This window comes from Salvia hispanica, chromosome 3, assembly GCF_029641045.1.
Source record: "Salvia hispanica isolate PSC_SH4W2 chromosome 3, Shi_PSC_v1, whole genome shotgun sequence".
NCBI lineage: Eukaryota > Viridiplantae > Streptophyta > Magnoliopsida > Lamiales > Lamiaceae > Salvia > Salvia hispanica.
In genome coordinates this window covers 16,231,737-16,255,831 of record NC_142694.1, presented here as the reverse complement: position 1 = coordinate 16,255,831, position 24,095 = coordinate 16,231,737, and the positions used below count along the sequence as shown (strand labels likewise).

The window sequence follows — 24,095 nt, the reverse complement described above, 5'->3', positions numbered from 1 at the left end:
CTATTTAAATGTATAACTAAAGAACACGAATTTAGTTCATTATAAGAGCAATTTAGTTCACTGCAGCCATTATAGTGAACTAAATCCTTCACGGAGTAAAAACTTCACTGTAATGGTGTTTTGGTTCATTCCTTGTTTTCAAATTCATATCGTGAACTAAAACGCCCATATAGTGAACTAGATCAAAAATAGATCATTTTGATCTAACAGCTGGAATTTGTTTTCTAGTTATGCACTTAATATTAGTTATACTTTGATCATCTCCTAGAAGTAGCTCAAATCCATCCATTACTGCACGAAATTTTTTTGTATGGATAGAGAGATAAAAGAATAGTATTATGTTTTCTTTGGCTTCTTTTAATTGTTTGTTGTAATTCATATCTCTTGTTGAAACTAGAGCTTTAGAAAACTTCATCATTTTTACAATCTGTACATGCAATCATGCATTCTGTGCTAGGTGAAATATTATGAAGGGAAAATCATTACTTTTTTCGACTTGTTTCTTTACATTACTATTATGTTATAGCATGAATGCAGATCAAAGTGCCCCACATAAATAATCTATGAATCTAAGTCCTTTCTTTAATGAAGGCTCCAAAATTGGATTTTTCAGAAAGTTTTTAATAAATGGAGTAGAAGTGAAGGGCTAGGGCAGTAATTCGAGTGTCCGAATGATGAAGTTCAACATGATCGATTGCCAGAATTATGTGTCAAGAAGCATAACAAGCAGATTTAGGTTTCAAGTGTTAAAACAAAGAGTTAAAGAAGAAAATCAGAATTCATCAAGAAAACATTCCGCTCTCTTGCTCCACCGCGGTGTCCATCTCCTTCTCCACCGTGGGGGGTTCAACGGGATAGTATGAATAGTGCAGCTCTCCAACATCATCACCAGAGAGCTTCTTCCATCTATACGGTGGCAACACCACCACTGGCTCCATCACGGAATGTGGCATGATAGATTGCTCTTCTAGCCAGCTCCGCAGCCTCCTCAACAGACAGATCATGGCGGTATCTGTAACACGAGCCAGGAAGAAATATAAAGCAGCTGCAACAGGATGTTTTCTTTGCATCACCCAAATACAATGAAAATGAGATGTTGATAAGAGAATGTGAACTCACCCAGTGTCCAGAACACCATAAGCATAGGGAGAACCGGACCCAAATGAGAATCTGGTGCCTTGAAGCAGACCACCATTGCTGTCGACATAATAAAGGCCAGGGCCCTACACAAAAAGAAGAAGTTTAGGAGTTATCTATGAAAACAGAAGAGCTTTTGCAAAATTCAGCATTACCTTTTCATCATGGCCAGCTATCATTGTTCCAACGGACAAACCCTTTCCTCGATAGGAACACTGCAGGATGTTCGCCAACAATTTTGAAGCTCCCGCAACGGAAATTCTTCTCTTATTTGCCAATTCATGTAAACGACACTGAAACATGCATGGAACTGAGTTACTAACTTTCCAATTCATGTACACCAAGGGAATATGTATGGATTGACTCACCTTCATTCCAAGACTTGTGTGCCAGTTCTGGCAGTCTCCGGCCATTGTACCAAGCATGTATGGATTGATTTCTATAATTTTGTTGACAGATTGTGATGCTGCAAGGTACAGATTAATCTTATACAACCAGTTTCACAACTCATATTCAAACAAACAAATAAGTAATAAACTGAATAAGCTTATACCACTAGAAGATCAAATAAGCAAGGCCTTGCAAATATATCCTCCAATGCTGGCGCGGGAATCAGCAGCCACTATGACACCGTGTTTGAATATAAAAGCCAGAGTTGTCGTTCGCTTTGCCGGCATGGAGGGATCAAGCCCACTAAAATCGTTCTTCATCATGGTTCACTTCACAAAAACACAAAATAATCAACATATATATATCCAGATTTATACATCTTTAAACCCTCAGTACTCTAGATGAGTTTAAACCCTAATAACAGGAAGAAAATCGAGAGCTGAGATATCAAACTACCTGATTAATGGAAGGAGAATTTGAGTGAGCGATTGTTGAGAAATAATTGAAGAAATTGTTACGATCAAATTGTTGGGAAATAAACACAGGCAATCACAAATACGAAAGAAATTGAACACAAGAAATTGTTTTTCACTATATGATTTCAGGATGAATTTACAAGGGAGCACCTCTATTTATAAGCAAATAGAGAGCTTAATTCTATTCAAACTAGGAAACATATTTCACAAGGAAATATTTCTAAGAAATAAATCTCTCACAAGTAAATACACTTTAAGGAAACAAATTCTAAATATGGTACGAGATATTCAAATTGTTGGGAAATAAACACGGCAATCACAAATACGAAAGAGATTGAACACACGAAATTGTTTTTCACTCTATAAAAGCAAATAAAGAGCCTTAATTCTATTCAAACTAGGAAACATATTTTAAAAGGAAATATCTTCTATGGAATAAATCTATCAAAAGGAAGTATACAGGAAACAACTTCTAAATATGGTAGGAGATATTTTAGGCTCCATAATTAATGAAGAAAATCGAGCGCTGAGATATAATGGAAGGAGAATTTGAGTGAGCGATTGTTGAGAAATAATTGAAGAAATTGTTACGATGAAATCGGTTTCGAATTCAGTTGAATATAGAAATCAGAGCTTATTGAGAATTCTTGTGGTACAAGATACAATTGGAATTGATAGCAGAAATTGGGCCGGCCCATTAAGAGAAGTTGGATCTCATGTTTGGGCCCAACACTCATGCGAGAATAACACACATGTAAACAAATTCCTTGAATTAGTTAGAGCGAAATCATCCAAAAATGCAGTTTAAATAGAATAGAATTTTGTGTATCGCACAAGTGATACACTAGTTTATATCATCCGGACATGGGCATATTTTATCTCTGTCAATAAAACAAGTACAATCCGACCATTTATTATATCGAGCTTATTAAGATATTCAATTGTTTAACGATCGTATATATATTATATTATAGAATCACTACAAGAAAAAAAAGTCTAAGGACGCTTTTTGAGTTAATTAAGGATGCTTTTTTTGTTTCTAAATTAATCACCGACTCTTTAAAAAGTGTCCTTAGTGGAGCGTGCCAAATCTAATTAAGGACGTTTTTAAAACATGTCTCCAATATATTTGGGACGCTTTTAAAACATTTGGGACGCTTTAAAATATACAAAAACCGGAAATTAGTGGCGGAAATTTCCATCAGTAAAATCCATATATCCGTCAGTAAATAATATTAGTGACAGATTTATGACGGATTGGCGCTGTTCTAAAAAGCTTGTTACTAACCCTCAAATTTATTACTGACGGCCAAATCCGTCGCTAATATTAATCCATTTCTAAAAAAAAAGCCTCAAATCAAATTTTGTAATTTATAGATTTATTGATCAACAATTAATAAAACATTCATGGATACAATATTTAATTAAGTAAAACACTCCTCTCCCCGACAATAAATTACTGCTTCAGAAACAGTAAATCGAGATTACATTAAGCAGCTTCTTCGATTGATAAGACCTCTACCTTCTCTCTTCAATACTTCCAATTATCATTGAGCAAAGCTTGTGCATAGATCTGAAAATCAGATATCCATATATCAAAACAACTCCTACTTAGTTACTATATTAAGTCAATCATTATTTAAACATTAATTTATCACATAGATAGATTTGCTAAAGCTCAATGATCTGATAATTAAATATACAAACATCAAAACAACTCCTACTAAGTTACATGACATCAATCATTATTTATAGATTTATTTATCACCTGACTTGAATGTAAGACATGATTGTTTGCTGAAACTCTATCTCCATGAAGCCACAATGCTGCACAACAACTTATCCAACAGCCATTTACAATTTAGTAATATTACTATTACTCAAATAGCAGAAACTACGTAGCTCATATAACACGACTTGTATAACTTCTATTAGTTGGCTAAAACCTTTGTTGAAGCAGTAGTTGAAAAATGAACAGAATCTGTCATATTCAAGTAGACAAATTATTACCATCAAGGAATCTAAGAGAAAACTAAAAGAGTACCTCTCTGACTTTATCTTCAGTAATTCTTCCATCTGCATCTTTATCAACCCTGCATTCAAGAATTCATTTAAAATGTAAATATGTGATTGGAATTGAGGATTAAAAATAAATCCATGGTTAAATGAGTAATTACATGTCAAAGAAAGTTTTAAGTCGACAGTCGAAACTCTGATCAGCGATCTGATCAGAGAATTCCTTGTGCTGCGAAAAACAGAGTCAGTAAAGGAAATGTAGAAGACTAAAAATCCAAGGACTGGAGCCGACCAACAACATAGAATTAAGACGAGCACGCTGAGAGCCGACCAACTATTCCTAGAAAATTCGATAAAGATAAAAAGTTTACATCTGACAGAATGGGAGACAGCTATCATCTCTTGGACTTGATCCATCAAGGTCGATGTCAAAACCATCAGGTTAAGTTGTCCCTGGAGAGGGCTTCAAAGATTCTCCTCATAAAAAGAAGGCTATGAAGATTGCTAAAGTGCAGCAAAAACCAGAACAAAGACTCTCGTAGAGGAGAAGCAGATAGAGTCATACCTACTCTCAAATCAAAACACTTGTTTTCTGGCAAGAGGTCAACCAGCAAAAACTATTTGAGTGACAATCACCTGAGGTTGAGGTGATAACCACTAGATTGCCATCCAAGAGGCCACTTAACATTCTTATGCAATAGTGTGTTCTCTTGCTCATTACCATACCTATCAAAAAGAACATCAGATTAAGCATGCTATGAGAAAATGTATTCTGCACCAGAATAGAACTGAACTGCTGATATGTTACCATGGTTCTTCAGCAACAGCTTCAGGGTTGCTGAAAATCTGTGTTGCATTGTAACTGTTATTTGTAGGGATTGGACGACTTGTTGGCGTGTACGCATCGCACGTGACCTACAATATAAAGGAAGTCTCATTCTAAAAATAATTCAAGTGCATAATGCAAAGTTTCATACTGCATGCTCCTAAGTAATGGAAAAAGTTGATCATGTTTAGAGGTACACAAAAATGGAGGGATCAAGGTGTCTAAATTCATGTACAGAAAACCTTGTACTTTCCATAGAAATCTAATGACAATTTGATACTTACTTTATTAATGGATATAGATTTTTGAACAAGAAATCATTTTCCAGCGCCAGCATTATCGACTTTCCACGTAGAGCATTCAACTCAAATGACATCAACAAAGCTTGCTCATTACCAATAGTATGTAGTGTTTTTCTTCTTTTTCCACTAGATCAAGCTCATCATAGATGGATTTTAGCAATTAACAAGCTCATCAAAAAATTAACAACGAAAATGAAAACTGAACTATGTATAACCCCAAATCTGAATCAGATTTATCCTATTTTTTCCTTCAACACAACCTCAAACTGAGCAGGAGCCATTGCTCATAGCTTCAAGATTTCCAAAACCCTAACAATCCTCTCCAAAAATGCTAAATACTAATTTTTCCAGCTAACATCAGTTCTACAAAACTCTTTTCAGCAGCAAGTTTAGCACTACGCATTGTAATCTAAGTCCTTCGAAGTCAATTTAAGTAATTCATTTTTAAAGCATGATTCAATTAATAATTATATCACAAATTATCATGATGTTTAGCATCTCCATCAACTAACTTCCTTAAATCAGCATCTAATATGAAAAAAATCAGAATATGCTCTAAAATATACAGTATGGAAGGGTACGAACCATGCCATCTTCAACCTCATTCGGCACGGCGAAGCTCGAGAAATCCGAGATCTCTGCATCGCTTTGCAGACTTGATTTTTCCCAATTTCTGCGATATTAGATTCTAGTACAATTTATGGAGAATTATTGAAGATGGAAAATAGATAGGTCACAGTAGTACCGGAAAATCATTCCAACAAAACAAAATTTCATGAAATTTCTAGCAATTTCTCGGCGAAGGCAAGCAAAGAGGAATTCGAGTGGATTGCTTCTGAGAAAGACGGAGATTCTCCGGTGAGAGCGGCGGCAGGGGAGCCTCCATGAGAGGGGACGTTCTACGCGACAGGGGATCCGGTGCAGAAAATAGGAGAATCGAGTGGATTGTTAATCTGAGATTAGAGATGCGATTGTGTTTGTTTATTATTGCCTTTGTATTTAGAGACGTATCTATTGCGTCCTTAACTAAAATGATTAGAGACGCAATTATATTATACGTCCCTAATTTTGGGATGCAATTTTGTTGCGCCTCAAATTTAAACTCTCTTTTAAAACTTTACGACGCAACTGATTTCGTCTCTAATTTAGCGTCCTTATAATACATATTTGTTGCAGTGAATATTCAATTATTCATGCGTCCGGCTGAAAATAAATAAAGAAAGAAAAGGAAGTCAATTATAGATATATGTCTAAATTTCAATTATGTTCATATATTTATCTAATAAGATGTGGATGTAAAAATTATATATACATTCGACATGTGAAAAGTTTAATAGTAGTAACTAAAAAAAAAACTATGATAAAAAAAATGAATAGTTCAAAAAGCTCTATATTATCATAATTTTAAGAAACACTTGGTTCAAAAAGCTCCATATTATCATAATTCATTTGGTCTATTATATATTGTTGTGAAGGTTTATTGTTACGTTGAAATTTAAAATTGTCGGTTACGCCAATTCATTTTCGAAAATAATTATAAAGAATTAATAAAAATATTTCTTCATTTTTCTCAAATGTCGTAAATAAACAGATATGTGCTACACTGAATTAAGTGTGCCATTTTTCGATCCTAGTTATCTATCTTCTCATCTAATGATCGAGATTTAGTATTGTTAGTTAGTACTCTCTCTGTCCCAGATAATTCGTCTCACTTTGACCGGACACAGATTTTAAGAAATGTAATGAAAAGTGAGTTGAAAAAGTTAGTGGAATGTGAGTCCTACTTTTATATATTAGTTTTATAATAAAATGTGAGTAGGAATGAGTTAGTAGAATATGAGGTCCACTATCAAAAATGGTAAAATATGAAATACGACAAATTTTATAGGACGGATGAAAATAGAAAAATGAGACAAACTTTCGTGGACAGAGAGAGTTCAATACAATGTCCTCCTAACACAACCTATATGCATTACTCAATCTCTAAATAGAGAATACCACTATAACCAAATTTTAAAATATAAAAATTCAACTTATCAACAAATTACATTTCCAATTTGTGTCACCATCAAAACCGTCTCTCCACTATTAAAAACCCTCAAACACTGCAAAAAACTCAAAATCCCAAAAATTCCAAATGAGAGGAGCAAGAATCCCAAACAGCTCCTTATCATCACCATCACAAGACGGGTGCATCAGAGACCAAGAGAGGCTCCTTCCGATCGCGAACGTGAGCCGGATCATGAAGAAAACCCTCCCCGCAAACGCCAAGATCTCCAAGGAAGCCAAGGAGACCGTGCAGGAATGCGTGTCGGAGTTCATCAGCTTCGTGACGGGGGAGGCCTCGGATAAGTGCCAGAGGGAGAAGCGGAAGACTGTCAACGGCGATGATCTGCTGTGGGCCATGACTACCCTTGGATTCGACGACTATGTTGTGCCTCTTAAGGACTATCTTAGTAGTTATAGAGAGAGCGATGGGGAGACGAGGGAGAAGAGCGAGAAGAACGAAAGAGTCTTTCGTTCTTCTGCTTCTGTTTTGACTCCTTGTGAAGTTGATTTTGATGCTGAGAAGATCGCTTCAAACCCTAGTTTTTTGCAAGGTCTTGGGAGTGGTGGCGGTGTGTTGGTTGAATTTGGTGGTGGGAGAGCTAGGGCGGAGGGTGGTGGACTGGTGGTGTTGAGTGGTGAGAGATTAACTTTGAGATGAATTACTTGTTCTATAAATTACTACTCCATTATGTACTAAGTGAAGAATTCAATTAACATGTATGTTGATTAGTTTGATTTTCATATGTTTTGTCAAAGCATCGAAAAATTAATTAAATCAATTAATTAACGGCCATCACATTAAAAAAAAACACTATTTAGCTAGCACGAAATTCCGAACACCACTACGTGCTCAGAAATTTCGGAAATTTCCTAGCACCTTTCCAAGCACACAGACAAGTAGTCGGAGGGATGATTAGGTGTTTCAGTGCTTGGTAAACATAGTTTTCTTTTGTAGTGTCATTTGATGAGCGTAGTGATATAATTAGGGTGACAAAACATGAAATTTGTATTTATACAAAGGAAAATACATTTAGTGTTACTTCACATGCGTGTATTAATACTATGTATATATAGAAGGTAATTTACTTAGGTAGTGAATTAGAGACATAATAGGGCAGCAGCGAATGGATAGAAATAATTTCATCACGAAAAAGAAGATAAGTGAGAAATAGAGAAAGATCTGACAATTGTTAAACATTCACCGGATGAAATTTTTGTAGTGATTAGCTTGAAAAGCATTGGAAGAAAGTATATTTGTGAGATTGAAAGAGATAAAGGATTGAATGGACGTTGGAAGTAAAGGGTACGAAAGAGATAAAAAAAAAATTATGGGTATATGAATAAAGGTAGAATTGCTATCCCACGAATTTTGAGAGATACATATTGGCTCAGATGCTAAATCTGCCGAGCCTAGATGGACGATAGAGAAAAACACAAGCTTGTAAGGTAGTGTAACTATTAGGGCATCCGCAATGGGGCGGACGATGCGACGGACATCGTCCGTCCCATCGTCCACCACTGCAGCATCGCGGACGATGGGTTAACCATCGTCCGCGCCCGATAGATCGTCCGCGGACGATGCGTGGAGGATACCCATCGTCCGCCACTGTGGACGACGCGGACGATGGGCACGCGTTTCTATTTTTTTTTGAATTTTTTCAAAAAAAAATTCTTATTTAAACTCTACTATTCACTACCATTTCACACACTCCAATTTCACATCTCTTCAATTTCTCTTCAATTATTCTCTCTCATCGACTCAAAAATGAATCCTGACGACTACGATTTGAGTACATCGGATGGCTGCAGATGGGCCTTGACTCGAGCCTTGTTCGATGCCGTTAATGAAGCCAAGGCGGAATGCTTGGAACAAATGCAGCGGGAGCAGGCGGAGGCGGCGGCGGCGGAGGCGCGGGTCCCTCGCCCGATACGACGGCGGACGTTTGTCCCCCGCGAGCACGACGTAGCGCACGAACGTCTGTTCGCAGATTATTTTGCCGAGAATCCAAGGTGGGGCCCGAATGTTTTTCACCGCCGTTTTAGAATGAGCCGAGATCTTTTTCTCCGCATTGTACACACGTTGGAGGCCCGTGATGAGTACTTCCAGTATCGGGAAGACGGGATCGGCAGACCCGGACTTAAGCCGTTGCAGAAGTGCACGGTTGCGATCCGCCAGTTGGCCTACGGCACAACAGCGGATATGTTCGACGAGTACCTTCACGTCGGGGATACAATTGGCCGCGAATGTCTGAAGAATTTTTGTAAGTTAGTTGTGGAGGCTTTTGGTGACACATATTTGCGACGTCCGACTGCTGACGATTGCTAGAGCCTGATGCGGATGCACGAGACGGTGCACGGCTTCCCTGGGATGCTAGGGAGCATCGACTGTATGAACTGACAGTGGAAGAACTGCCCGACGGCCTGGAGAGGCCAATTTACTAGTGGCTACAAGGGCAGCCACCCGACGATGATCCTAGAAGCCGTTGCTGACCACCGCCTCTGGATCTGGCATGCCTACTTTGGTGTAGCTGGGTCGAACAACGACATCAACGTCCTCAACTCGTCCACCCTATTCTCCGATCAGTGCAGGGGTCGCGGTCCGGCCATTCAGTTCACTGCCAACGGCCGCACACATCATATGGGGTACTACTTGGCCGATGGCATATACCCTAGGTGGCCTGTTTTTTTGAAGACGATCAGCTGCCCAATTGGTGAGAGGAGAGTCTTGTTTGCGGCAAAGCAGGAGTCCGTGCGGAAGGATGTGGAGCGGGCTTTTGGGGTGCTCCAATCGCGGTGGGCAATCGTGAAAGGTCCGGCGCGTTTCTGGTACAAGGAAGTCATCGCCGACGTCATGTATGCGTGCATCATCATGCATAACATGATAGTCGAACAAGAACGTGGCCATGTCACCAATTGGGTGGATGATGAAGCCGAATCTAGCTCCAGCACGGCGACCTCGCCGGTCACTCGAGGATTACCGACTGGCTTCGGTGCGGTTCTAGAGCGACAGGCCTCAATGCGCAACCAACAAGACCATACTCAGCTCATGACCGACATGATTGAAGAAGTTTGGAACCGCAACCGCCGCCGTTGAGAAATTGTAGTTTTTTTTTTCGTATTGTAATGTTTGAATTTTAATGAAATGAAGTTTTAGTTTTCCAAATTTTGAAGTATATAAATATTCAAATAATAGAAAAATGCGTAGGGCGTCGCTTAGGGCGGGCTATAGTCCGCCCCACTGTAGGTGGAATAGGAGGAGGATAAGATGCTGACATGGCGGTGCATAGGGCGTCACTTAGGGCGTCCCATTATGAATGCCCTTGTACCAAACATTTAAAAATATACAAATACATATCTATATCCGGGCATTACTAGGTTATCAAACATGCCCTTAATAACCTATCATACGGTGGATTTTTATAGTTGAACTATAATTGCTTCTATTTAACAATTCATTAATTAGTCAGATACAACCTTAAATTAAAAGTCAACTACAACAAGAAAGAAAAATTCTAGCCCGTAGCTCGAAATCATATAGATTTTCGCCAAATGTCACAATTTTGTATACTAGTCGTAGTAAAATACTTTTGATGCAATACAAAAGTTGGTTTTACTCACCTCATACTAATTAATATTGATGATTAAAAGTTATAGTACCAAAAATCGTTTTATATATGCTATGATTTTAAAAGAGAAAAAAAATGATACTATACGCTATGAAATTTGCTTTGAGTTAATTATAATAAATACTATATACGTATGAAATGTTGTCAATGGACTTATAGATACTATTTCTTGATTATAAGTACGAATAGTTATGCATAGGATCTGATATTGAAGAAACATCCAAGTGAAAGTGATTAATCACATCGAGACATTATATGCTCACTTGATCCTACTTGGAAAAGAATGAATCGATAAAAAGATTTAGAATTGATAATTAGACACTCATGTAAATTTGAAATTCAAAGTGATTCGTCCTATTATATACTGAATTATCAATTTATCGTTGAACAATGAACAATTGTTGTTACAACTAGGTGCAAAGACAAAACGTCGTCGTACCAAATTTTATATACTCAATTGTTGGAAATTAACTACATGATTAATGGATATTCAAAAATCCTATGGTCATTTTTGAGTCTCCATGTCAAATGAAGGATTCTCAATTTCAATGTTGTGGAAAAAGTAGGTAGGAAAATTGAATCTTCAATTTATCGCTAAGTTGAAAATATTTGTGTTATCATGTTGAAAACACTGATTTGGACAGTTTTGTGTGTAGTTATGTTTTTGAATTAGTCCATTGTTTATTGAGAAGATATCCTCTTTCTTTTAAGGTCCGAATTTGTGAAGATATCCTCCGTCCATTAAAACCATGGTGTTATTATTCGTTAGTCCACCAAAAAATATGATGTTTTTATTTTAGGACATAACTATTTATATTTTATTATCATTCACATTTAATATCTACAAAAATCCACTACTTTACTTATCCAACACCTATATTAATATCTTTGAAATACATCTCCCAATGATTTTAATATTGTTCTCAATTTAATTTTGGTGGTATTGTATCTAGTGCGACATTCGAAATATTCAACGATGATAACACCACCTATTATTTTTATCAACATACTTAACAAATCATCAATTTTGAACATGTATAACCAAATTAACACCATTTTATAAAATAGAAAATCAAATATTTTTTTGTGGAAACACTGAGAAAAATGTTAAAAAATTCATGATTTTTATAGTCAATTTTCAAATTTGCGAAACAAACCAGAATTTGATCAAAATTCATAATTTTTGTGATATTTCTTGAAGTGTGAATGAGTTTTTAGAATCTAGATTACGCATTTGACTATTTTTTTTATCATACCTACGGTTATAATTAATTAGAGAAAAAACTTTGATAACTTAACATCATCACTAATAATTAAGCATATATTTATGGTTAAATTAATCAGAGCTAGGTGATCTACCATCGTCAATTCGTCATAGTTAGACCGTGAAGCACGCGCCTACGTGCCGGCCAGTTACACTATTTTGCAAATTCATTTACAATTTGTGACTAAATTAACTTAATCTAGTGCACATTTCTTTTAGTTGGGGAAGAATGAGCACTGAAATTGAATTCGCGTTTTTGTTTCAAAAAGTGTTTATATAAATTTATAATTACATTGTATATTGGAATATATAGAATTAGGTTGGAAAAGTATTTAATCGAACTAATCACGAATTGAGCACAAATAATTTTCTTACTATATATTAAGATGATCACGAGTAAAGATTTTCTCTAAATATTTTAACTATGGAACTAAATTTTGATTTTCCAATGCATAAAAGGCCCAATAGCTAAAAGATACTCCCTCTGTTTCACAAAAAATGTCACACTCTATTCCACAAAAGATGTCACACTTATGGGACGGCACGAGATTTTAGAAGGTTTTATTTTGTGTGTTAAATGGAGAGAGAAAATATAATTTTTATATCCATATGAGAGACAACTTTTTCCATAAAGGGTAATGTGATATCTTTTGTAGGACAAACTAAAATGAAAAGTGTGACATCTTTTATAGGACGGAGAGAGTACAAATCTTTTGTCATTACGTGGTTGTGTTTTTGTGGCCTATCCTTATAATCTTGTCAATGTAACTAATTCATCCAAAATAAAAAAAAATACTAGGAATTTATAATGTTAAGAGTCAAATATATAAACCTATGATCTGACGCACACAAATAAAATGTAGTTCTATGTCAATTAGACGCCAATTATTATAGAAGTATAAAACCAAATAAATAAGCAAAAGATAACAAATATGCATACATCTAGGGATGCATTGTTAAACCAGAATCACCAGGTCAGCTCGGAACCGGAATGATAGTTCCGATTTTTGAACCGTCACAGGCTGAACCAGTATCGGTTTTACCAGACCAGTTTCAGTTCTAGAATTTCTGGAACTATAACGGACGGGTATTCGATGAATACCAGGATCACCATTCCTTATCCTTCACCAGGCCGGTTACGGTTCCAAATTTTTTGGAACCAAAACCGACGATTTTGATTGGTTCTTGAACCGGAAACATCCCGATATATATATACATAGAGCATGAACACGACAACAACCTTCAGCCCATCGTAAATTTACTATTTTTGCAAAATTGAGAGTATCGGCCAAAAAGAAAAAATCAAAAAGTAAACATCCAAATATGATCAAGCATGTGATGTTAACTGCCTCAGCCACCATATTCGGTTATCAAGAAAGCTAAAGATGAAAACTCAGAAAAGAAAAGAGTAGTTATCTATAGCTACAAAAGGAACAGCAACAAGCACAACAAAACAAAACCGAAGACTTTTGCTGCTCAATTATATGCAAAAGAATTGGAGTTTAGCATTACCATATTGTGTTGCAGTTGAGTACAATGAGGCTGCCTATATACACTGTCTAATCACGAGTTCGTGGGGAGGGCCTCTACTGAACTATGTGCTGCTCCTAATCTTATCACCATTATGGATGATCACCAAAAATGTACATGCCTGCAAAACACCAAAATCAACCCTTGTTATTCAAACATATGGTGAAGGACATTCGATTTACAGCTCTTAATATTATTTTTGATGTGTTATGAGCTCTCTCCTTCTCTCTCAATTCGTTATGCTGATTGACAAATACAGGATTTTATTTTCTTCGTATAGATAACCAGGCTAGTTTTTTCAGTGCATGTATCTTTGTTTTAAAAAAGCGAAACCAGAGAGAGAGAGAGAGAGTATAAAGCATACGTTACTCTTGTTTATCATGCTGATCGCTCCTCCTGGAGGGCTCGGAGCTAGAGTCCAAGCCTAAACACTTGAGAACTGCTCGTTTTGCTACGTCAAAATAGTTGCAAGGGTGGTTAGGATTTCTGAAGATTCTGAGAAACGAAGAATCCTTAGAAGAAGACTCCTCCCCATTTTGGACTTCTCTGGTAAATTCTGCAATGCTTGCTCTATCCCTTGTAGTCCTCTGAACTTCTGCCTGCCACATCCACGGTCCAAAAAATTATCACAACAGCAAAACAATATCATAAGATCGATTCATATTATATCTTCTTATCAATATAGCAGCAACATAACGTACACATATAACAGAACTGATGCCTTATAAGGTTGTTTATCTATTATCTATGGTTTTGGGATTGAACTTGGGAAGAGTGTTCTTATTTTCAACTCATTCAAATGAAGACATGACGAAGAGGGAAGGTCTCGGAATCACTAATATTCCAATTCTGCAGGTTTCGAATCAACAATATCTATGTTAAACAGTTAAAGCAAACTCAAATATAGTTTCAATGAATCTGGATGATAAAATCCAAACAGACTAAGCCAAGAAGAAAGACCTCCACATGACAACCTCTAAATGAATTTACAAAATTACTTCACAAAAGATGATCCATGGCCGATTGGCCGTGGATTTTCACTTTACATCAATCTCACTATGGTGGCAAACGTCTTATTCTCGAAAAATAAGCATCTACGACACTTTCCACTTACATAGATACATCAGCTTCACCAACTGCAGAACAAGAAATACTGGCATGATCACATCAGCAATGTTTATGTAACAGAAACTTAAATTCTTTCTCATTACGACCGAATCCTAAAATTAAGTATAAGATCACCTAACGTCAGTATCAGAACACGGAAGACATAAACTCGCGACTTTTCTTCTCAATCTATGGGATTTTTTGGACTTGGAACACAAAGATGGGATATGATCTTTCCAGTTTCCACTCCCTGAAACCATAACTTTTGCCACAGCCCTCCATCCGAAACTTTGTACAAGTAGTCAAATGGATATCATATTTTATGAGACCTTTATAAATTCCTAAATGTCGATACATTGATTCGATTATACTAAACATTGAAGCTGCATTTCTAAGGTAAAGATAAGAGATTAACTAAGCCTAGAATAATATTGCCAACTAAACAAATGCTGAGGAAGAAATTTACTAAACAATCGCTAAATCAAAAGCAACTACTGTAAATGCCATCAATCATCAACTTAAAGGAAATTCAAATTAAGGCAAAATGACAACATTTTAGGTTTCATTTGCTTATGGGTTTCAATCACTTATCCAATTAATTCTGAATCGCAATTTGATCAGCCATTCATTTCATTCCAAGCCCTAAATCAAACCAGAGATTCAAACCAACTCAAAGAAAAAAACATCTCTGCAGTAATTCTCAATTCAACCAATTCTCAATTAAAGACTATAATCTTAACCGAATAAACAGCAGTTTAAGAAGATTAGGAATTCGATTAACCACCTTATCTCTCCTACGGGATGAACTGGGATTATTGAGATGAGGCGGCGGTACGGCGGCGGCGGCAGTGGACGGCGAAGCGGTTGGGGAACTGGAAGGTTCAAAAGTAAATGCGCTGAAGCCAAAGAAGAGGAGAATGATGAGAAGAAACATGACTACAAGTTGGATCCAAATCAGCCACGCAACTTTGTAGCCTTCTATGATAAATTCTTCCCCCAAATCCGACATTTCTTGCTTGTCAAATCAATACTGGTATCTTTTTATGCAATTAGGCATACAGTCAACTTGATTGAGGGGGAAACAGAAATAGGAGAGATAAAGGTAGAGAGAGGGGAAGGGCACAGAAGCGGTGAGGTGAAGAAGAAAGTTGAGAGAAGATTTGCAGCAGAGCAGTTCGCTTAATCGGTGAAAAAATATTTGTATTTTTCAAATGTAAAATTAATTGATTAAATCAGAAAATTCCATAATTTGAAACCTAATTAATTATTCAATTAAAATGCCTATATCGTTTGGCGTACAAAGCTCACAACGTTGTCTCGTATGCCACTCTAACCTCCGTTGTCATGTCGTTCAATTCTTCCGATGAGGACGTCGTGCTTTCACCCACTGGCAACTTGTTAAGGACGTCTTCCCTCAACAAGAAAAGAGAGCACAAGAAACATAATCCGTTGATTAATCTAGCGCCCAAGTGCTTGGATCGGCGGTGATCTCCGAAAATATAGCTGGGCGCGAGATTCGATCTCGACGGCAAATAGTTGATTAGGGTTCGCAATGCACAGCAAGCGGGCGAAAATATAATATAGATTTCATTAATTGATTGATAAAATGATATAATCTTTCCTATTTATAATACTAGAATACTACTACTGTAACTTATTGAATAAGATACAAATATCTAAATATAAATTAGAAAGATATGGTGAATCGAATAGACAACTAAAATAATTGGGATTTCCTATGATATAGGATCGTATCACGACTCCCCGCTTGTGTTGTATTGGCCAAAGAGGTGTTCTTCGTTTCTTTGCTCCACCCTAACCTCCATTACCCGACCCTTTTTTTACAGTTGCGCACTTTTCCTCGTTGATACGTGCCTTTCTATACTAGTAGATGTTTCACACTTTTCTTTAGAATATTAGCTTCACTTCATCTATTCATCTATTTCAACCCGAGGTCAAAAATATTATTTTTCTTTCCAAAGTTCAGAATAAAAAGCATCCTAAAATAAGTGTAACAATAACATTCATTACAACTTTATTAATATTGATTATTCTATAATTAGGATACATTTTATATTTAATCTTCCTCCCCATTCACATTCTACTAATTTTCTCAAGAAACAGAACACCTAAATTCCTCTGAAACCACATTAATTGGCGGATCCTCTCATTGAATTTGATGGGGGATCCTCCACCACCTCCGCCACCTCCGCCGGTGACCCTGGCCCAGGCCGCCCACTCCCGGAAGAAACACATGCACAAGCCCAAAGTGATCCGCGCCGTCCGCAACGTCTTCCGGTCGCTCCCCATCATAACTCCCGTCGTCAAGATCCCGGGCGCCCGCCTCTCCGTCGACGTGGGCAAGCACGGGGCCGGGGCCCACGTGACGGGGACGCTCTTCGGGTACCGGAAAGGGCACGTGACCCTTGCCGTGCAGGCCAACCCGAGCACGGTGCCGATGCTCGTGGTCGAGCTGGCCATGCAGACCCAGGCCCTGCACAAGGAGCTGAGCCACGGGATGCTGCGGATCGCGCTCGAGTGCGACAAGAGGGGGAAGGAGAAGAGGATCAATCTGCTCGACGAGCCGCGGTGGACCATGTACGCTAATGGGGTCAACAACGGGTATATCGTCTTGAACCTTTTTTTCTTTAGCGTGAAATTTGATCAAATTTTGGTCAATCTGATCAATTTGAAAATAAAATATTAAATTATGAACATTTTACTTTTTCAAAACTTTACAGGAGTCAGAATTTGATAAAATTTTGTGATTTAAATGACTATTATCCCATGCAGTGCTGGCGTGAGAAGGGAGGCAACCGAGGAGGATTTACATGTGATGGAGTTGCTAAAGGGGATGTCGATGGGGGCAGGGGTGCTACCGCCGCGGACGGAGGCAGAAGGCGGCGACGGGGAGATGTCGTTCATGCGGTGGCAATTTGATAGAGTGGTGGGGTCCAAAGATTTCGAGACACTATACATATTGAGTCCCGATGGTGTCGGAGATAACGAACTCGACTTGAGTATTTTCTTCATTAGATCATGAATTAATTATATGTTTTGCTTCACATTGGAGCAAAATATATTACTATAGCATTTTTTGTACTTTTATTTCCTTAATTTAGGTTTATAATGATAAGAATTTTGTTCTTCATCATTTTTAGGCAATGAAGAGATGAATTGTTTTGCTAGTATAATCTTTTTTGCCGGATGTATAGATAATTTCTTATGGTCTTTCACAATAAAGCTTTAATTCAACATATTTTCACTTGATCATGAGGTGTGTCATTCAAGTTAACTATTTTTTTTTATTAATTATTTTAACTCCTATTTTAATTATTAGGGTTTGCTTGTGTGTCGATTTTTACTTTTGAGAGATGGGACACTGTACAGGTGTTGTGTTGTGTTGCTCCGTTGCATGAATTGTTATCGTATTATATCGTCATCGTATTGTGTCCTCACGAATTATTTCATATATGTACAATTATGTTTTTCCTATTGTATCAATCCTATAAATATCCAAGGCACACAAATTATGACAACTTATTTGAGTTGTCCTAAACCAATTAATTAAAGTCATGAATTAAACAATCATGACAACTTATTTGATACTAACAACTTATTGTATCAATCCTTTAAATTATGACACTCTAATAATGTGGCAGTTGGGTTGGGCCTCTGCCCATGTTCCTAACCCCACATTCCGTTCTTTTATGTATTTTGCGTGTGTATTTATGTATGGAGTTTTTAAAACATACCTAATTAATTTAATAAAAAATTTACCTATAAAATATTAGTGTTCTTATGAGAGAGTGGAACATCCGAATCGATTGAATATAAAGGGAAACGAGCCTATAGTTTGATATACGGAATCCTGAGCTTTATTGCAAAATTTCATACATATACATATTTTTGTTATTTGCATAGTTCATTTAAATAAAACTATTATACCAGTCTGTTGCATCTGCCATATACCAACCCTTTTCTTCTAAGCAACAAAAGCATGATTAGAATTTCGGATCTCATAGAATTTTTTTTTTTTTCTATTTACTTGTTAACTTAATTATACTCCTACTATAATAATTAATATTATTATTACATCTGTAAATTGCTTTATAAATTAGATACATTTCATAAACTGATATTTGGTCATGTATGTACATTGTACAGCTATTTTTTTCAAGAAAAATGTTTATATAAATACCATGTTCTCTAATAGAGAAATAAACCCTTTCAACAACAATTTTTTTCCAAGAAACCATCTCTCTGTCTCTCTCATCAGAAAGTGGAAATGGTTAAGATTGTGGAAAACATGAAGAAAGGTTTATTTAATCTTGTTGACATAGTATCTTGTGGAAGCAAAGGAGGTAACAACATTTTCCTTTTAAATATTCGTTGTCAAATTCTTTTCTATAATTTCATTATCTTTTTTCAGCTAAAGAAAAACATGGAGAGGAGCCAAAGCTTAACGTTGAGGTATCAATTCTTCTTTAACATCCTAACTTATTGTTTAGATACATGAAATTCACATTACATCTTTCTAGAAATTTCTTTGATTAAATTTTATTTCCAAAGATTTAACAATAGAGTAATAGTTGTTGCTATGATCTTTTTATTCTTAGACAAAATTACAAGTGACAACAGCAAGAGATCCAGCAGAATCAGATAAACCTGGTGGTCCTTCTACTGAATCAACTTAGAAGTTGATTATTTTGAAAGAACAAAAAAAGTTGCCCCATTCACCACTTCCTCAATTTGTTGTTATTTCTCTTTAATGTTTATGAGTCATTTTAAATATCTGTATCATGTAAGATTTCGAGATTTGCAATGTATTGATTGTCATCATTTCAATTTTAGATGATTTCCTATATATTTGAAGCATTTAACTCATAGAATTATAGTAGTAGTAAGTTAAATGCTTCGCATTGCCTCGCTTATAGTTGTTTGATTTTGTAAATGAATTTTAAAATAGCTTCCTTACTTTCATGATAATTGAGTACATTTCTTGGGCATTGAATTATGATAGCGATTTTTAGCGATCTTATAAAAAGAATAAAATAGATAAATGAATAAAGAGAGAAAGTGAAAAATACTTATCAAAAATTTAATTTTTGGCAGAAAAAAATAACTCAATTTAAAGGAATGTGACTTAATTAATGCAGAACTGAGAAGTGATAAACAAATCAAGATTCAAGGGCAATTAAATCTAGAAAAAATTGAATTGATGTTTATGGAAAATTCCATGAGCTCACAATTGCTACTTCAATGCATCGTAGTTTCCTTGTTAAACTGGGCCACGCGAATTGGTCTGGGCCTACGTAAGTAATAAGTCGGTGGGCCCAATAATATCTATTATTGGCTTATTGCTATTTCATTTATTATCAGTGAAGAGATTATACACATTAGTAGTATTTCTTATTGTAATTTGGATCGGAGTAAAAATTGGAATCTATTTAACCCACATTTTATTAATTGATGATTTTCATTTTATAGTTCTAACGTTTAATCATATTTTTACATATTTCGATTGATGTCTCATGATGAATATTGATTATTTTATTTAGGTGAAGATCGAAATAATCAAAATTAATATTCAGTTATTCCGATTCAGTTTAAACTAGTTTGGTTAGGTTCGGCTTCAATTTTGATTAATTCGCTTCGAATTTCGTTTAACTAAAACTAACTGAATAATTGAATTATCACCCAAAAGCGTGCCAATTGAATTATTGGAAAGAGTGTTTTAATTTTAAAGCACGATCAATTACCGTGTGGACGATGATATATACACTAAATAAAACGTGTGGGAAATAAGAATAATAAATAATATAATTAATTATTATTATTTACTAGTATTTATTACTCCATCCGTCCCAGATAATTCGACCCAGTATTCTATTTCGGACCGTCCCACATAATTTGTTTCATTTTACTTTTACCATTTTTGGTAGTGGACCTCATATTCCACTAACTCATTCCTACTCACATTTTATTATAAAACTAATACTTTAAAAGTAGGACCCACATTCCTCCAACTTTTTCAACTCACTTTCCATTAGATTTCTTAAAACCCGTGCCGGGTCAAAGTGTCTCAAATTATCTGAGACGGAGGAGTACTATATCTATACATATATAAAAGGCGAGTTTTGGCCTTTTCTTGAAATATTTATATGTTTTGTCCTTATTCTGAAATATGTATAAGTTATGGACCAATTTGAATATTTTAAGTAACTCATGAATATTTATTTAGATATTTTAACGAGCATTTGACTAATTCTTAAAGCACTACAATGACTCATTGGTGGTTACAAATATTTAAATAGAATAATGAGCATTTAACAAATTTTGTAACCTATATTGTCTTGATTTTAAAATTATGATGTTTTAATTCCATGATCTCTCATTTACTAATTTTGTACCTATAAACGGCATAGAATTGTGGATGAAATACAATATACACACTAACAAAACATTCTTCATTCTCTCTCAAGCTCTCAACATTTTATTACACATTTTAGGAACATTGTTTTGCTCGATTTTGGAGCCCTGTCAAGTTTATAGGTGCCTAGCAGGTTTGAGATGTTATATACGTTAGGAGGAAGTCGTTTTCATCTCTGGAGAAAATATGTCAATCCGAGAGCACTAACCGTGATGTAATTTGTCTTGCGGAAAGATGGTTTTTCTTGACTAATTTTCATTGTAATTTCCATTTCATTTATTGTTGTTTTTTTCCTTTGATTACAAAAGTTAGAGTACCGCGTGTATATGGTTCCAGAATTTTATCCTAATATTTCTTACAGTTCTTAGAGAGAGAAGAATTGTAACATCCTTAACTCAAACATACATAGTATTTATCTTCATCTTTACACAATTTATTATTTTTAGTAGAGAAATATGAAGGATTGTTTTAAACATATTTTTCAAAAATGTCAACACTTAATGTAGTCTCTTTATCATTGTCCAAATAATTGTGTTTGTCTCAATTCAAATTTAAATATGTTTAAGTTAATGTCTTAGGTGTAAAATGAATTGAGGAGTATATATTTATTGAATTTTTATTACATAGTAGTATATTTTTCTATTTTAAATCGTATATAATTATATTGTTTCTTATTTTAATTAATCGATTAACAATTTAAAATTGTATGACAAAAAAATATTCCGTCGTGCATCGCACGTGGGTTAAGACTAGTTATTATAAAGGACAACCATATATGCTCATTCATGTGCACCAACACAGGATCCATACAACTTGCAATTTTGAGATACGCTTCAACAATTATTTTATTTGTTACCACATCCTACCGGTATCAAAACTATTGGTGTTGGATGGTGAATTTTAATTCAAAATTATTAAAGCAATACAGAGAAAAAAGTGATTTAGATATTTATTAATGGAGGAAAAGATCTAATCTGTTAAAGAGAGAAAGAAATTACAAAAAATGGATAGTAAATAAACTATATATAGGAAAATATCCTGTTTAAATATTCAGATACTAAACTACTTCATTTTGAGTCCGATATTAACAATAAGGGTAGTGATTTAGAGACATAATGTCTCTATGACATAATACCCCTATGGCTTTTTTCCATAAATATGATATAGATTTTGACTAATATATCCTTAATAGTGTAATTATGGATAATTCTAATTTTAGGGGATTTTAATGTGAAGAATTTCAGTTAATATGGTACATTAATGTGATGTCTGATTAACATAACCACACACATTTTCATTTTTTTTTTCTTTATATATCTGTATTTTCTTGAGAGTATATATTCTACAAAATTACAAATTTTCTACTTATTTAAAATTGTAATAATTAAAAAATCAAATTTTAAAAATAAAAAATAAAATCAAAATTATGAAATTCTTATAATTAAAAATGTGAACTGAATCATTATGAATATACTATTATTTCTCAAATTTTAATTTATTGCATGAAGAATTAAGCTAAGACTCTAGTACTATATTTTATAAAAAAGAGTAAATATTAAATATGAAGCTTTGAAATATTAAATAAATGAGTTTAAAATGTGATAATTTTTTTGATAGAGGTTTGTAAAGTTTCAAAATTAAGAATTTATATAATTTAATACTATTTTAAAAAGTAAAGAATTAATTATAAAATTATTAAAATTTTGAACTCAAAACTTTAAATTCAATTAGTATGAATAAATCATATCGTATCAATTTTTTTAAATTATTGCATGATAGCAAAATGAGCCAAGAAGTTTATTTATAAATAAAAGAAAAATATTAGTAATTATATATCTTTAAGATATTGAATAACAAGTTAAGAACTAAGATCATGTGATTATATTTTGATCGAGATCCAATTATAACGTTCCCAAAAATTAGACATTTACAGAAATTAAAATTTGGGAAAAGTACATAAAAAAAAACTCAAAATTATGAATTCTTAAAATCAAAACTGTAACCTCATTTAGAATTAATATATCTTATATCAAATATAAATGTGTTACATGTTATATTGAATTGAACTAAGGGCTCTAATATTTTACAACAAAAAAAATATAAAGTATAACGGTATATTTTTAAATAAACATATAGTACTGTATTAATTTTAAGCATTCGAAATTTTAACATTTTTGAATATATGTTTAATTATTTTGTCATTATTAACGAAAATTGTTGACATTTTTTCTTATCTTTTTGATTCATTTGTTTTTAAAGCACATGTAAAAAAAATGATATGGATCAATTAATTTAAAGCTGTGGGTCCCAGCTAAATCCATATATATTTCCGTTAATGAAGCACTCTTATGGAATAGATCTTAACTAATACTCCTTGATTAGATAATTATATATGTAGGGGCAATAAGGTATATTGATAAACTATAATTTTAATCAAAAATAAAATTAAATACAAAATTACTAATTACACCCTATTATGGCAATGTCATTATGTCTCCAAAACATTTCTCTAACAATAATTGCAACTACTTGACGGATACCTGTGGTGAAAATGATATGATGTCTATATTACCATATAATGTACTCTCTCGAGCCTCAAGTGAAACACTCTTTTTAGGGCTTGAGATTTTTGGAATTGCTATTTGGTATTTAAATAAAAGAGAGAATAAAATAAGAGAGAATGGGAAAAAACTCCATAATAAAATAATAAAATATTAATTGTCGTAAAAATATGAATCAATTTAATTGTGACAATCTAAAAAGGATACAAATTATTTGAGATATATGAGACGAAGGGAGTATACCATAATGTCTACATTACCCATTAATATAAATATTGAATGGTAGCTGTGAAATAATTAAATTTAGTATCTAAATAATTGAAATATTGAATGGTAGTTGAGAAATAAAAAATAATGGAATTGATAATAATATTGACA

At 34.5% G+C, this 24,095-nt stretch overlaps 3 protein-coding genes, 1 long non-coding RNA gene and 2 pseudogenes across 14 annotated transcripts; 3 read left to right on the top strand and 3 right to left on the bottom strand.

Annotated features, from left to right (window-relative positions):
• Positions 1–768: 768 nt before the first annotated feature.
• LOC125209344 (proteasome subunit beta type-5-like) lies at positions 769–1,850 on the bottom strand (annotated as a pseudogene).
• Positions 1,851–3,338: 1,488 nt separating this feature from the next.
• LOC125211405 (glutamine synthetase N-1-like) lies at positions 3,339–6,205 on the bottom strand. 11 transcript variants are annotated; one of them, XM_089067235.1, is made up of 9 exons: positions 5,893–6,204; positions 5,733–5,820; positions 4,828–4,934; positions 4,585–4,745; positions 4,391–4,482; positions 4,181–4,248; positions 4,048–4,096; positions 3,772–3,841; positions 3,339–3,576 (listed from the first exon to the last, which is right to left on the bottom strand). In XM_089067235.1, exons 1-4 carry the CDS (start codon positions 5,922–5,924, stop codon positions 4,652–4,654), a joined length of 321 nt encoding a protein of 106 aa, XP_088923361.1. In that variant the 5' UTR covers positions 5,925–6,204; the 3' UTR covers positions 3,339–3,576; positions 3,772–3,841; positions 4,048–4,096; positions 4,181–4,248; positions 4,391–4,482; positions 4,585–4,651. The 11 variants fall into 11 exon arrangements, with proteins under 11 accessions (XP_088923361.1, XP_088923359.1, XP_088923362.1 ...); XM_089067233.1 differs by having other exon boundaries at positions 4,181–4,482; XM_089067236.1 differs by lacking the exon at positions 4,391–4,482 and having other exon boundaries at positions 5,893–6,203.
• Positions 6,206–7,284: 1,079 nt separating this feature from the next.
• LOC125209343 (nuclear transcription factor Y subunit B-1 pseudogene) lies at positions 7,285–7,937 on the top strand (annotated as a pseudogene).
• Positions 7,938–13,542: 5,605 nt separating this feature from the next.
• LOC125212502 (uncharacterized) lies at positions 13,543–16,254 on the bottom strand. The gene is made up of 3 exons (XM_048112697.2): positions 15,508–16,254; positions 13,981–14,215; positions 13,543–13,737 (listed from the first exon to the last, which is right to left on the bottom strand). The coding sequence occupies exons 1-2, from the start codon at positions 15,730–15,732 to the stop codon at positions 13,982–13,984; spliced, it is 459 nt and encodes a 152-aa protein (XP_047968654.1). The 5' UTR covers positions 15,733–16,254; the 3' UTR covers positions 13,543–13,737; position 13,981.
• A 589-nt stretch (positions 16,255–16,843) lies between these two features.
• On the top strand, positions 16,844–17,988 carry LOC125217113 (protein MIZU-KUSSEI 1-like). Its single transcript, XM_048118939.2, has 2 exons — positions 16,844–17,345; positions 17,517–17,988. The coding sequence occupies exons 1-2, from the start codon at positions 16,903–16,905 to the stop codon at positions 17,764–17,766; spliced, it is 693 nt and encodes a 230-aa protein (XP_047974896.1). The 5' UTR covers positions 16,844–16,902; the 3' UTR covers positions 17,767–17,988.
• Positions 17,989–18,910: 922 nt separating this feature from the next.
• LOC125217088 (uncharacterized) lies at positions 18,911–19,576 on the top strand. The gene is made up of 3 exons (XR_007175560.2): positions 18,911–19,087; positions 19,156–19,196; positions 19,343–19,576. It is a non-coding gene; the product is annotated as an uncharacterized LOC125217088 (long non-coding RNA).
• Positions 19,577–24,095: the final 4,519 nt, after the last annotated feature.

Bases quoted from the DNA above. Each gene is read 5' to 3' on its own strand.
- LOC125212502 (XM_048112697.2), bottom strand. From the start codon at position 15,732: ATGTCGGATTTGGGGGAAGAATTTATCATAGAAGGCTACAAAGTTGCG. The intron at 14,216-15,507 runs GTGGTTAATCGA...TGGATGTGGCAG, and splicing joins CATCCCGTAGGAGAGATAAG to GCAGAAGTTCAGAGGACTAC.
- LOC125211405 (XM_089067231.1), bottom strand. From the start codon at position 4,457: ATGGTTTTGACATCGACCTTGATGGATCAAGTCCAAGAGATGATAGCT. The intron at 4,097-4,180 runs GTAATTACTCAT...TCTTGAATGCAG, and splicing joins CTTAAAACTTTCTTTGACAT to GGTTGATAAAGATGCAGATG. The intron at 3,577-3,771 runs GTGATAAATAAA...TCTGATTTTCAG, and splicing joins ATGTCTTACATTCAAGTCAG to ATCTATGCACAAGCTTTGCT.
- LOC125217113 (XM_048118939.2), top strand. From the start codon at position 16,903: ATGGGGGATCCTCCACCACCTCCGCCACCTCCGCCGGTGACCCTGGCC. The intron at 17,346-17,516 runs GTATATCGTCTT...TATCCCATGCAG, and splicing joins GCTAATGGGGTCAACAACGG to TGCTGGCGTGAGAAGGGAGG.